This window comes from Littorina saxatilis, linkage group LG1, assembly GCF_037325665.1.
Source record: "Littorina saxatilis isolate snail1 linkage group LG1, US_GU_Lsax_2.0, whole genome shotgun sequence".
Lineage (NCBI taxonomy): Eukaryota > Metazoa > Mollusca > Gastropoda > Littorinimorpha > Littorinidae > Littorina > Littorina saxatilis.
The window spans coordinates 34,183,187-34,198,287 of record NC_090245.1 but is presented as its reverse complement, the minus strand read 5'-3'; the positions used below and the strand labels follow the sequence as shown (position 1 = coordinate 34,198,287).

The window sequence follows — 15,101 nt, the reverse complement described above, 5'->3', positions numbered from 1 at the left end:
GCCAGCACGCGCCAGCTTGAACCATAGCACTTATATACTTTATTTTTATATTTCTAGTTAGTTCATCGTCCATTCTCACATAATACAAAATTTCAAACTTCAATGATAAAAAATACGGAAGTTATGACGAGTTTAAGGAGAGCTAATGCACTACTCTCAAATCCGACGATTGTCGGACATGGAGCCACGGCCTTAGCTAGGATAGCTCTCCTATAACGCGTCTTAGCTATCGTAAATTTTATCACTGAAGTTTGAAATTTTGTATAATGTAAGAACTGACGATGAACTAACTAGAAATATAAAAATAAAGTATATAAGTGCTAAGACGCGTTATAGGAGAGCTATCCTAAGGCCGTGGCTCCATGTCCGACAAAAAGACTCGTGCTAATCCCATCTTTCCCGGGGGTGGTAACTATTACAATACGTACTGCCACCCCGTACTGCTGCTCGGCAACCTCAAACACTTGCCGCGCCGAAACAACGCCAGTAGCTGTCGAAAAAAAAATCGACTGATACTTATCCCAGCTTCAGGGCAGTGTAACTACACGGGGACACTGCTGCTCGACACCTTCAAAGGCTTGCCGAAAGAACGCCCCTTAACTTCTTGGCAGAAGAACACCCCTTTCTTGTTCATACCGACAGAAAGAAGAAAGAAAGCCTGCCATCCGCGGATCCTTCCGTTGAACTTATGCATATCTCTGCTCAAAAACTTCAAACCCTTCCGACGAAAAAAAAAACAACAACGCCCTTCTTTGACATAATGGCAAATACATGACTGACGTATCTTTCCATTGTTGCTGCTCAAATACTTCACTGAAAATAGTTGCCGACAGATCGCCACCGGCTTCGTGTTGTATAATTATAACTAATGCTGGTCCTAAGTTCTTTGAAGTTGAGACTATCCTAGCAGTTCTGCTATCATCCAACACAACCATCACCATTTTGATTTATGGAGCTGAAATTGTGTATAATTAAAGAATAAAGTAACATAAATGATACAGGTCAAGGCAGTGCCTGCTTCAAAGTGGTTGTGCAGTTGGTATGCATTAATGTCTGTATTCAGTCAATGTCGAAGTTTTGTCATAACTTCCGTAATTTTCATCATTGAAAATTGACATTTTGTATTATGTGAGAATGGACGATGATCTAACAAAAACTATAAAAATAAAGTATGTAAGTGCTATGGATCACACACACACACACAGAGGAATGAGTGGCTCTGCATCCGACTGACTGTGTTCGAACGAATGACTCCGTATCCGACATTGTTTTTAATCACTGAAGTGTGAAATTTTGTATAATGTAAGAACTGACGATGGAATGACTAGAAACATACAGATAAATCATATAACAGCTATGAATCTCAGTAGCGTCCACTTAAAATTGGTAGTGCGCAGTTTTAGTCACTGCCGGCGGGATTTTGTCGGATTTGAGAGAAGCGCATTAGCCGGCTCGACTAAAACACGTCATAAACTACTGAAATGTTCAACACTCAAGCTTGAAATTTTGTATTATCATGTAAAAATGGACAATGAACTATATAGACTATAAAAATAAATTATGTAAGTGTTATGGATCACTGGGTAGCGTCTACTTCAAACTAGGCGCCAGCACGCGCCAGCTTGGCATAGCACTTATATACTTTATTTTTATATTTCTAGTTAGTTCATCGTCCTTTCTCAAATAATACAACATTTCAAACTTCAATGATGAAAAATACGGAAGTTATGACGAGTTTAAGGAGAGCTAATGCACTACTCTCAAATCCGACGATTTCCGCCATTGACTCAAAGTAACAGCCTGCAAGCTACCACTTTGAAGTAGACGCTACCCGGTGATCCATAACACTTACATAATTTATTTTTATATTCTATATAGTTAATTGTCCATTCTTACATAATACAAAATTTCAAGCTTGAGTGTTGAACATTTCAGTAGTTATGACGGGTTTTAGGCGAGCTAATGCGCTACTCTCAAATCCGACAAAATCCGGACTAAAACTGCACGCTACCAAATTTAAGTGGACGCTACTGAGATTCATAGCTGTTATATAATTTATCTGTATGTTTCTAGTCATTCCATCGTCAGTTCTTACATTATACAAAATTTCAAACTTCAGTGATAAAATTTACGATAGCTAAGACGCGTTATAGGAGAGCTATCCTAGCTAAGGCCGTGGCTCCATGTCCGACAATCGTCGGATTTGAGAGTAGTGCATTAGCTCTCCTTAAACTCGTCATAACTTCCGTATTTTTTATCATTGAAGTTTGAAATTTTGTATTATGTGAGAATGGACGATGAACTAACTAGAAATATAAAAATAAAGTATATAAGTGCTATGGTTCAAGCTGGCGCGTGCTAGCGCGTGCTGGCGCGTGCTAGCGCGTGCTGGCGCGTAGTTTAGTCGGACCGGTACTACTTGTCTCCAAAAACCTCCGAAAACCTCCAAAACCCCCAAAACCCGATCTAAACGAACTAAATCTAAATCTAAATCTTCAAAGTGAAGTATTAGACATGCCTGTGAGAAGTTATGCCTGCTTCATATGCTACATGCACCTTTATTTTTGTGTTAAGGCCGGATTTTCGACGAAGTCGATGCAACCATGTCAATGCAAGGGAGGTAACTCTTGTTACTCGAAAGCACAAGTATTGATGACGTAATGTGATTAGTGCTTTCGCTCTTTCGTAAATCCTCGCACAAACACGAGCATAAAGCCATGAACGGTAAAAGTTGCAGATATAAGTCAAGATTTCAAACAAATATGTAACAGAATACGATCTAAGGACGATTTTTTTTAAGTTCTGATAAGGTTTTCGAGGTTTTCGGGGGATTTCGGAGACAAGAAGTACCGCATGACAGTGCTGTTCTAAAATTAGCTTGGAAATGCCCACAATGGAGCATAGTTATTCCCCTTGAAAGTCCAGGAAGTTCGTCGAAGTCGGAAGGTTGCTCCAGTTTTCAGTTTCCAAAGTCTTGCAAACAAGGTAATCTTAAATCTTTTTTTTCCTGGTAAATGATGTGTAACCATTTGTTCATGTCTCCTGTATTATGGTAAAGATCCGTCCGTCCACAATTCTTATTGAACTTATCAAGAACCTCGAAAGTTGAACCGGATTTGTTTTGATGTTGGTCGACATGTTGTTGCACACTGGCATGGTAGCAGGTTGTTGTTGAACTGTTGGTGTGCATCGGGTTCATTTCAGTACAGACTGTCACGATCGTCTGCGTTTCCTTTGTCTGATGATGTAAATTAAAAAAGAAATCATGCCAAATATGAACGCTGAACACCAACAAAGAAAAACAAAGAAAAAGAAAAGGTAATAAACCACACACAAACCATCTACTGATATCACCTAGCAGGCAAAAGGCGCATATCTAGCCTACAGGCCGTATATATAATATGATGATATATGTATGATGATCGAATGGCAACAGTGGACCGGTGCACGGTGATGATCCAGTGTTCATGCAGACTTCAGAGGGATTTAATATGATTAAATGTCACACGCTTTCCTTTTTTGCCACTACCAAAGCAAACTTGTGCAAGATTCTTAGATTGTATGTTACACGCTTTGGAGCATGGCAAGAACGGATTCAAACTCGAAATCGTCCCTTCAAAAGCCCCAAAATGCACACACGACATTCCTTTCTCCTGGTGTTATCGTTTCTTAATTCTCTTTACAAATTCTTCAACGCTGAGAATACTAAAAACGGCATCCCAGACGACAGTACTGTTTCCTTACGCAAATGTGGCTGCCCTTGGAAAGTGGCTCGCTCATGAGGCCTGTACGTCTAAATTTAAAAGGACAGAGTTGTGTACAAAGATGACAAACATACCGAAAAGAACAAACATTCATTTCGCGCATGCAGACACAAAAAGACGATGCTATAAAAGATACAGACTGTGACGGTGACTGTGACGTCATTCACGCATTCCGAGACGTCATTCATAGTTGTTCGGTCACTTCCGTAAAAAAAGGAGATCTCTCCACAATGGCTGCTCTTGTGTTTAGCTTTTTTAAGCGTGAGTACACAAAACGTGTTTGTTCTCTCCTCTGTTGAAGCTGTGAGACATAAATGCTATTCAGACTTGGTCGTATGATAGTTTTTTTCCACACTCGATTAGCTGATGTCTAACTCAGTCTGACGGCTTCGTTAGACAATCAACGTAATCTTGTGTGGAACTGGAAGAAAACGTCTGTCACACGACCAAGTCTGAATAGCAGGTAATATATAATATATATACATGAATACACATAGTCCAGGCTATTCCAGTCATCAACCTTTTTTAATTATAAAAGAATTGTGTGTATTTCTCACAGATATCGCAAGTTACATTACAATAAAATCATATAAGCTGTTGAAGATCACACACACACACACATGCACACACACATACACACATGTATGTGCTTGCAGTTTGAGCTGCAGAAGTTGCCGCACCAAGAGTAACAAAAATCACTATTGTGTGCCAGTGATCATACCAGCAAACCCAGTGACTAGGCCAGATTCAGCAAAACAAATAGTCTTTTGAACAATTAAGCAATAAGTTATAACCATGAGCAGGTTTAAACTTTTGTTCAGAATCAGAGTCATAACGGTTAAGCGACCAACACATGGTTTCTGAATCTCAGTATTTTGAGTAGATATATATATAACTCTCTGAAGGGATTTCTCCTGTCCACTGTAAAAGCAAGCTCCTAGCATGCTGGGATATATCTAAGCTGAAGAACTTGTTTATTTAACACTGAATGCTGTGTTGTTTGCATCAATTTAAGTGTTCAAAAAGTGGTGTCACTCTCCCAGGCTTAATTCTTAAAGTAGACGGCGGTCATTAAAAGTGTGCTCACAAATTTTGCAAACAAATGTACAATTTATACATGTATATATATATATGCTTGTATTTTCATGGTAGCAAATGCAGTGTATGCACGGCTTATACTGTTATAGAATATCTTACTAGTGCATTTAATTTTTAAATGACAGCTGTTCTTTTTCAGAAGATATTAGTTAAAATGCTAAGACATCGAATTTTGTTGTGTTTTGTTACTATATATACCCCCATTACATTTTTGGACGACAGGTAAGATTTCTTGATTTTCGCGATACACTAATTTCTTGATTTTCTCGAGTTTCTTGGTTGGTTAGTTTTTGTTTGTTTTTCAAACCCTTGTCATCTTTTCCTTTTTTTCAGGTTATCAAAATATCAAGTGACACAGAGTTCTGAACCATGGAGTACTACTTTTTGTGAGTATAATTACATTTGAGAGAGATAGAAATAAAGAGAGAGAGAATAGATGATGTTCGGAAATGATTCTGTCAGGATTTTCAGCGGTCTGAGAGAGTCTCTTTTTCTTGGACATAAGCTTTTAAAAATTAGATACAGCAGGTACCACTACCACGCTTCCAATCAGCTTTATCCTGCGATCGGGATGAACAATTAACTCTGATGTGTATGTTATGCACCTCGCGCACAATATGATAGATACCCCTTTTGTTTGAAAATCGGCATTCACAAGTTAATCGGAGTTCATGATATGTTGCGAAAGTTATCTCTGGCACAAAGTGATCGCTCACTATGTGATTTGATTGAGGTCACATGTGTTTGGCTTGAGGTCCGTGAGTTTAGGAAAACACACGTGTTTAGCGATCACTTCCAGTGATCAACAAGCCATTATTGGTAGCAAAACGTGGCTCCGATTTTCATCTACATTTTCTAAAGAAAAGGGTATCATACTAACCAAGTGCGCGCTGCACAACATACACATCAGAATGACTTGTTCGTCTTGATCGTAGAAAGAGCACATCAGAAGCGTGAGACATGCTCCGTCTTGTTTTAAAAAGGTTATCCAAGTAAAAGGAGCTCTTAGTCTTACTGTACCAGATTGCAAAAATCCTGACACAGCTATTTTTGGAAAACGTCTAGAGAGAGAGAGTATGTGTGTACGTGAGTGGGTGTGTGCCACGTGACCATGTCTGTATGAGTATGTGTATGTGCCTCATGGTGTGTGTGTGTGTGTGGAGAGAGATACTAAAAAAAAATTATGATCAACCACAATAATTTATTATGACCAGCCAACAGATTAACCAACATGCAGAGGGAAATTATTATCTTCATCAATTACAATGGATTACAATTTGAACCAACTCATACATACAGCAGGCTGCTTTTTGTGTGTGAATGGTATGCAGTGGTATCTGAAGAGAAGACAATAAAGGACAACTTCTGTTGTCTCGATCTTTTTTTTTTTTTTACCAAAATACACCTCTCATGACAGGCCATAAACAATGTAGGTAAACAGTTGAATCTTAAATTTTGGTATTTTTCAGACATAATTAAACGCAAACCATACTTGAAAAAACAATCTGAGGAATGATGATTGCCTTTGACAGTTGTTCAATCCAAACTTACAGTTAACACATCTCTTTGCTTCTTACATGGGAATTGTCCGCCGAAAGGCAAATTTCCGCCCAAATTTGTGTTTGTTCCGCCAAAAAAGCAAAAGTATCCGCCGAAAAAAATAAATGGGGGAGGCAAAAATGGTTCTAAAAACTGAATTTAATGGCAAACTTGGAGCTCAGATGACACCAAATTGCACCATTTGGGTTCTTTGGAGAGACAAAATTCCAGGGGGGGGGGGGGGGGGGCATGCCCCTGAACCCCCCTAGTAAGGCTAGGCGCTTCGCACCGTCGACTTTGCTATATTACTTAAATATTTTCAGCCTTTTTTTCTTATTTCAATTCCCATGCCTGTTCTTAGCGGAAGACTTCACATTTTACCTCTCTTTTGTTCACAGCATTATCATAGTCATCATCGTGCTGAAGATCCTCTTCTGGACATTTTACTTCTACGTTCGCGCCCAGCGTGTAAGACAGATGCAAAATGCACGACGTATCATCATTGTGGAAGCACGTCCTCCTGGTAGAAGACCCCAAGGTTATAATGTGAGTATTCGTGCAAAACAAAAGGAATAAAATCCTTGTGAAATAAAAGGAATGCATTCTGTTTCAAGTGCAACCTTCAACTGCATTCACATGTTTTTGCCTATTTCTTTGCTGTTCTCTTTAATTGAACAGCTGAGAAGTTTGGCTTTATGTACAATGAAAGTATTTGCCATTTATTTATTTATTTATTTATTAAGGAGATTTCTATAGCTGATTAAATAGAACTTAGCCTAGCAAGACATACTAAGAACACTAAACATTTGAGAATTAAATTAAGGATTCGCACATTATATATGGAAATTGCCTATGTGCAGTAATTCAACAGCTGTCTAAAAGATGTAAAGCAGTAGACACTTACTACATGTATTTTCAAAAAAGAAATAAAACACAACAGCAACCAGTTTAGGTAAGTTCTTTATCAAATGTTCATCAAACTTGCTATTTTCCTCAACTGAAGAGATATTTTTACAGTACTCTTATACTGTTTATATACCGCATTGCAGGATCGGTCAGCAATCATCCGTCATGCAGAGCCAGTGTCAATGACGGGACCTCCACCTTACTCTGAGGTTGTCAAGGATGAGGGCGTACCCCTTCCCCCTCCATACAGTCAGGTTGAAGGTGCATCCCCTCCTGTCTCTACCCATCCTGTTGCCAGCGGACACACCGCTCCACCTGCAGCAGCCTACAGCGGACCAGCCCCTGCCGGTGGATACCCCGAGCAGTTTGTCGGATATCCTTCACAGACACAGTCCTTTTCACCTCCTTTGCATTCTGCGCCTAGCTCCCAAAACCCAACTGTTCCCATGCAAAGCATACCTTATGCTCAAAGCCCATCTGCCCCTCCTCAGTAGGGGAAGTACGCTGTTTTGATAGGGAAAGCCTTTAAATGAAAAGTCCTTGAAAGATTTTGATATGCATATCATTTAGGTGAACATCAATGGCCTTTTTAAGAACAATGATTTTTTGTGTTTGTTTTCTTACAATTTTGTGATCTTCTTTCAGTAAACTTACATTGATATGTATTTGGAAATTTATAAAGGGAACATCATGAAATTGCTTTATGCTAGGAAAGCAAAGTGTAAACTGCATTAAGATTCTGGGATGGGTTGCATGAGAGAACTCAAATTCCAAGCTCAAACGGTTCGACTTTACTCTAAAGCTTGCTCTGTTAAGAATCCGCAAAGCACGAAACGAAGTCGGGGTGCATGAGCCGTCTTAAGGGCCGACTCAACAGAGAAAGAGGGCAAGTCGACGTTGTCGACCTACTTAGAGCGTTAGTGGGAGATTCCATGACGTCACGGGAAATGTGGTCAGCAACAGCCAATGCAAACTGCAGTCTAGTAGGTTCGCGGGAAAAGGGCGCATCAGAGACCGTCTGTAACACAATAATGTACTCTGCGGCATCTGGGCACATTCAAGCATGCACAGGAAGCGCGCGCTCATGCCAACACAGGAGATGCCGTGTGTAGTACAAAGTAGAGCGTACGGCGTTACAGTACTATTTTGTGCATTGTGCATGTTGGATCGAGTAGAAGAAAAATAAAGATTGTCTTCTTGATCTTGAATCGCTCTCTACTGAAAAGGTAAACATCGACCAAAAATTTAAAAAGTTTTAAAAAAAAGAAGATAAAAATACAGTAATAGACGAATTCTGAAAATAAATTTTGCTGCGGAAAAAGGAGGGCAAACAAACCCGCGTGACAAAATAGGCCAATCACTATTGAGTTGCGTGTCTTACATGTGCTCGCGACAACGTGTAGCAACACGCCGCTTGCTAGTCATTGGCCTATTTTGTCACGCGGGTTTGTTTGCCCTCTTTTTTTCCGCAGCAAAAGTTATTTCCGAACATCGTCTATTACAAAAAAACACGAATTATATCAAAATAAAAAATGAAGTAAAAACAAAATAGAAGGAAAAGAAACCAAAGTCATATAATGTGAGATTAAAAAATAAATAAGATTAAATAAATAAAATTTTAAAAATCAAATAATAAAACACTTAGAGACAGCATTAGGTAACAAAAGATGATTTCTAACAAAAAAAAGACAACAAAATATAAATATATTAATGATTGAATAAATAAATACATAAATACATATTTCAACAAATAAAAAAATAAAAAATGATTTCACCCTAAAGAAAACAAAAACAAAAACCTTTTGGTTGCCGGGCACAGATGAAGTAAACAAGAAAGTTGTCTAACTCCGTCGCGTTGGTGCGACCTATTATAGCACCATAGATAAAAGGTTTTAAAAAATCATCTTGCAAGCGGCAACTGGCTGGTTAAGTCTGTTATCTCTGCCAAGCTCAGCATTAAGGCTGGGGGGGGAGAAGGCTCAAAGTTAAGCAAGAAACGCTGTGCTCAACGAACGTAAGACCGCTCATGCACCCCGGTTTTCGCGCTTTTGGCGTAAAGTCAACCATCTCAACTTTGAGCACATTTCCGCCCAGCTTAAGTCGTCTCATGCAACCCACCCCTGTGATCTAGCTAAGCTGACCTAGCCTCATAAGTGAAATATCAGAACGCTTGAGTTTTATAGGCCAAATTTTGCACACCGCTGACCTTGAGTTCTTCACCATGAAGTAGCTGGTACAGTAGAACCCCCATTTTAAGATCCCCCAACTTAAGACAATTCCTCCATTTTAAGACCTTGCTTTTTCAGTTGTTCCGAACCTCTGTAAATTTACCTCCATTTTAAGACTCCCTCCTTTTTAAGACTTGTATATAATATTTCCAGAGAAGAAGAACACTGAGGACAGGCAGCCTCCAAACCCTTCTACAGTGGAACCCCCCCTTGTAAGACCTTCACAAATCAATATAATCAAGTCTTAAAAAGGAGGGAGTCTTAAAATGGAGGTATTTGTATTTTTGACCAAAATATGACATTTTACACAGATCGAGACCATCAGTGTTCCTCCGAGACTGCGCTAGCGGTTGAGGTGAACAATGACTGTCGAGGTCTGTGTCAAATGTCATATTTTGGTCAAAATACAAATAACATTTATGTATCGATCGATTTTGGTTAGAATTTCTTTTAGTTTTTACGATTGAACGGACACAAACATGCACTATTTTGTAGTCTCGGCTGGCCACCTAAATATGAAGTTTTGTCGGCCTCTGACGTCATATGGCTCAAAGAAGGGAAATCCATAGTTCAATCGATACATATCTGTTTTGGCCTTTGAACAATCTATCTTTTTATGCAAAACAATTACTAGATAGTTCATTTATTTTCATTTTCATTTCATTTTCTTTTCATTTTCATTTTCATTACTTTATTGTCCCATCGCTGGGAAATTCGGGTCGCTTCCTCCCAGTGGAAAGCTAGCAGCAACGGAGTCGCGCTACCCAGGTGTCTGCGTGTTTAGGTGTATTCAGCCACCTGCACTTATGGCAGAATGACCAAGGTCTTTTACGTGCCATTGTGATGACACGGGGGTGGGACATGGCTTCCGTCTCTGGGTCTGCACATAAAGTTGACCCGTGTCCGTCCCGGCCCGAATTCGATCCTGCGACCTTCCGATCACAAGTCCAGTGCTCTACCAACTGAGCTACCGGGCCCCCTCAGAGTAAAACATGTGGCATTGAGAGTTCTAGACAGTACCTGTAATAATTTAATAATTCCTGTCAACTGTGTAAATAAAATTACTGCACTTAATGTACATACACATCTATCTGCATTTCCAGAATGAAAGATGTTTTAACCAGTTAGGCAGAGGAGTCTGTTTCCCTTGTTTTTAATGATCAACTCAAGTAGATAGTCAAGGTTACTTGTTGATACGTGGCCCACTGTCTTGTATTGTCTGTGTGCGTTCAACACATAGTGACCAAGTGTTGTTTGATCCGTGTGACACTGATAAGCCTTGCCACTTAATCTCTGAAGTGTTGTTACTGTGTCAATTGGAAGCTAACTGTGAACCGATAAATAGAGTAAGCAAGGCTCAGGACTTTTTAAACTAAATGCACTGCAAATGTACGTGCTCCATGACTTGCATCAATGCAAATGTGTACATTGATGAGGGGATAGCAATAGGTCTGAGTGCATTCATGCATAATTTCCAACCTCAACTTCCCCCTATACCAGCCATGTTGTTTCGCTTCACTGCTGCTGTGAGGGTGTCGCATGTATATGGACATATATCTGTTAATACTGTGCTCATCCCTTTTAAACATTCCAAACACCACATACATTCTGAACATCGTTACTGGGGCAGGGGCGAGAGTCGAGAGATAGGGGTGGTGGATGGGGATGGTGAGAGAGAGATCGACAGAAAGGGTGAGAAAGAGTGTGTTTGTGGACTAATGTACATACAGCTGAAGTTAATGTCCCATTTCGTAACTGAGATAATACACCTGGTGACTCATCATCATGTCCGCTGTCATTGTCAACAAAGTTCACTATTGTGCTGTATGTGTCCCCATTCTGTGTTCACTGAATATCCTACTAAAAAAAAATCAGAAGGATTTTTTTTAATTTTAATTTGTTTATTTTTAAATTCATTGATTATGAATTATGTATTGAGGGATACATGTTCATGGATTAAAAGCCCCACAATGATGTGCATGGCAAAATTAAAATGAAACAAAAATTAAAAAAATTGGTTGTGAACGTACTTCAACAAAGCTTGCATATATACAGACATACCGGTATATATTAATTTAACAATAATTCTCGCGTGCTTGAAATATTGTATACTTGTGATTTCAAAGCTTGCTTTGTTGTGGAAACTATATTTAGCGTGAATAGATCTTGAGACAAAAAAAAAGCTACTGCAGACACTTAATTAATGATATAAACTGCGCACAATTTATGAGAGGAAGAATTGTAATGTTGCATGTCTCGTAAGGAGGCTTAAAATTACATGTACTCTTCACCATTTCATTTCTCAAATCTTCCGTAATTAACATCTTGCTGAACGAATTTAACTCACAGTTTTGATGCATATTTGACTTGCAAAGAAATGACAATGCAGTTAGAGAGTATGTACTGCTTTGGAAGAGCATCAATTTTAAAATTTCCAGTTTTAAAACTAATCTAAAAGATAAAAGATGTATTGGTTTAACTCTAATTTGTTGCAACGTTATGTGGGTCGCTAGTTAAGTGAGAGACATGGATTCAGGTCACTGTTAGTCCTGCAAGGATAGTAATAGGAGTGTATGAAGTTACAGCACTAGTAGCCTCATATCGGTATATATATGTGTTGATAACAGCATCAACTATTTGGTGCTCTGAGTTAGTCCCGGTAGACTTCCATATCTGCAGGTTGGGAAATTTTCTTGACATTAATTCCTGTTAATATAGCCCTATTTTTGGTCCACAGTGACAGCTGATACATTTAAACTGAAGAAAGTTTGTGTTTACTGCATCAAGCATTTACTGCCAGACAAAATAAACAGTTATTTCGTGATCACAATACCAAAGGGGAGTATATTCTTATCTTTCTTGGTGTTTGACGTGGAACACAATGACCAGGTTCACACCTGCCGTTCTCTCCAGAACCTCCAGTATAGCATGGAAAAATGTCTACATTTAATTCACGTACCTTATAAGTTTACATGTAGGTTCCGTTGATGAGATGTTCCTAATGATCAGATGTTTTTATCAGGATGCATGTCACACCAGTTTCTTTTGATTCTTTTTATATTTAGTCAAGTTTTGACTAAATATTTTAACATCGAGGGGGAATCGAAACGAGGGTCGTGGTGTATGTGCGTGTGTGTGTCTGTGTGTGTGTGTAGAGCGATTCAGACTAAACTACTGGACCGATCTTTATGAAATTTGACATGAGAGTTCCTGGGTATGAAATCCCCATACGTTTTTTTCATTTTTTTGATAAATGTCTTTGATGACGTCATATCCGGCTTTTCGTGAAAGTTGAGGCGGCACTGTCACGCCCTCATTTTTCAACCAAATTGGTTGAAATTTTGGTCAAGTAATCTTCGACGAAGCCCGGACTTCGGTATTGCATTTCAGCTTGGTGGCTTAAAAATTAATTAATGACTTTGGTCATTAAAAATCTGAAAATTGTTAAAAAAAAAAAATAATTATAAAACGATCCAAATTTACGTTTATCTTATTCTCCATCATTTGCTGATTCCAAAAACATATAAATATGTTATATTCGGATTAAAAACAAGCTCTGAAAATTAAATATATAAAAATTATTATCAAAATTAAATTGTCCAAATCAATTTAAAAACACTTTCATCTTATTCCTTGTCGGTTCCTGATTCCAAAAACATATAGATATGATATGTTTCGATTAAAAACACGCTCAGAAAGTTAAAACAAAGAGAGGTACAGAAAAGCGTGCTATCCTTCTTAGCGCAACTACTACCCCGCTCTTCTTGTCAATTTCACTGCCTTTGCCATGAGCGGTGGACTGACGATGCTACGAGTATACGGTCTTGCTGAAAAATGGCATTGCGTTCAGTTTCATTCTGTGAGTTCGACAGCTACTTGACTAAATATTGTATTTTCGCCTTACGCGACTTGTTTGTTGTTGTTTACAATTACCGTTCTACTTCAGTTTTCTCGCTACTCTCTTTACTGCATGAAACGCTGAACAATGCCAGTAAGAAATTCTTAGAAGTTTTTTTTTTCTCAGAAAGGTTCAGCAAGTGGGTCCACCAAAATGTTATTTCTGTGAGAGTGTTGATTTGTAAATTTGATTTGACTTAAAAATAAACCCTCTTGGAAGTTTATGGTTTGTCGTGCAGTTGTGATTCAAGCATAATAATATTAATGTCTGTGTATGTTACTTTCTAAATTGTTTGGTGCTGCATTCAATGCAAGATGCAAAAAAATCACATGTACATCTATATGTTTTGGACTACTGTCTTTTATTTTGTTACTTGTTTGCTTTTGTAGTTTATTGTGTGAAAATGGGTTTTAAAATGGGTTACCTTGAATTCTGCGTGTACCTGACAGAACTAAGGATGTGGGTTAGAATTTATTTAAAATACAGTCCTTTTTTTTGTATAAATCTGTGATTTTTTCCTGAAGAAGTTTTTAATATTCTGTTTAAGCTTTATTTGACTTAAAGTTGTTGCGTCCTAACAGACTTGTTGATGTTGTAGTTGCTATATTGTTGTCATAGTTGCTGTTTGTTGCAACATTTTGTTGTCCAAATATTAGTGCAAGATTCATTAATCTGGCAATTTTTAGTAGCACTATATCACCTGACCGTTTTCGATTATTTTAAGGTAACTGAATGCATTGAATGGAAAATCAAATGCGCAGTACATTTATAATAGTGCATAGTGATCATTTCAACAGGATTTTCTTCTGCGGATATTTGGATACTGGGTATAACTCTTGGATTGCTCATGAATTTTAAGTTGTTTATTATAATCAAGTACTGTCTCTTTTTGAATTTGTTCTTGTGAAGAACATCGTGTATGTATAGTCGCTTCATTTAGGTGGTATTTGTTGTACTGGAAACTTGCATTCTCCCAGTAAGGTAATATATTGTACTACGTTGCAAGCCTCTGGAGCAAATTTTTGATTAGTGCTTTTGTGAACAAGAAACAATTGACAAGTGGCTCTATCCCCTCTCCCCGTCGCGATATAACCTTCGTGGTTGAAAATGACGTTAAACACCAAATAAAGAAAGAAAGGTGGTATTTGTCAGTTTCAAGAGATTTTTAAAATTATGTCATAGCATATAAAATACTTTGGTGGAATACTTTGCATTTCCCCACATTATGTGTCTAATGTGTAATGATTTAACTATTACATGTATTTAGAATTTTCAGAGATTTTTTTTTTTAAACTGAGTATATTCTCGTGCTTGAGATAATAATGTTAACTGGATTGGAATTGATTGTTTTCTTTATATCTTGGTTTAAAAATTAAAACGCAGAGCACTGTGCCTTAATCTAAATTGTTTAGTGAATATTTCAAATCAAGCACATCAAATCATATAGGAAAATACAATAATTATCTTACATGCCTTTATAAATACTTTAATCCTGAATACAAATTTTCAGTACTGACTTGTGTGTTTTGTTATTGTTTTAATTCCGTCCTTGTGTGAAATGAAAGTCCACTGTCGATGTTGGTTATCACTGGAAAGATTCCCTGCTTAACTAGCTGATACCAGAAAAGAAACGTGCACCGCAGACAGGCAAACACACCCAACACACAC

The 15,101-nt window shown here is 38.1% G+C and overlaps 1 protein-coding gene across 1 annotated transcript; it reads left to right on the top strand.

Moving 5' to 3' along the window:
* Positions 1-2,883: 2,883 nt before the first annotated feature.
* Positions 2,884-14,949, top strand: LOC138967785 (uncharacterized). The gene is made up of 4 exons (XM_070340443.1): positions 2,884-2,985; positions 5,196-5,248; positions 6,800-6,947; positions 7,451-14,949. The coding sequence occupies exons 2-4, from the start codon at positions 5,232-5,234 to the stop codon at positions 7,799-7,801; spliced, it is 516 nt and encodes a 171-aa protein (XP_070196544.1). The 5' UTR covers positions 2,884-2,985; positions 5,196-5,231; the 3' UTR covers positions 7,802-14,949.
* The last annotated feature ends 152 nt before the right edge of the window (positions 14,950-15,101 follow it).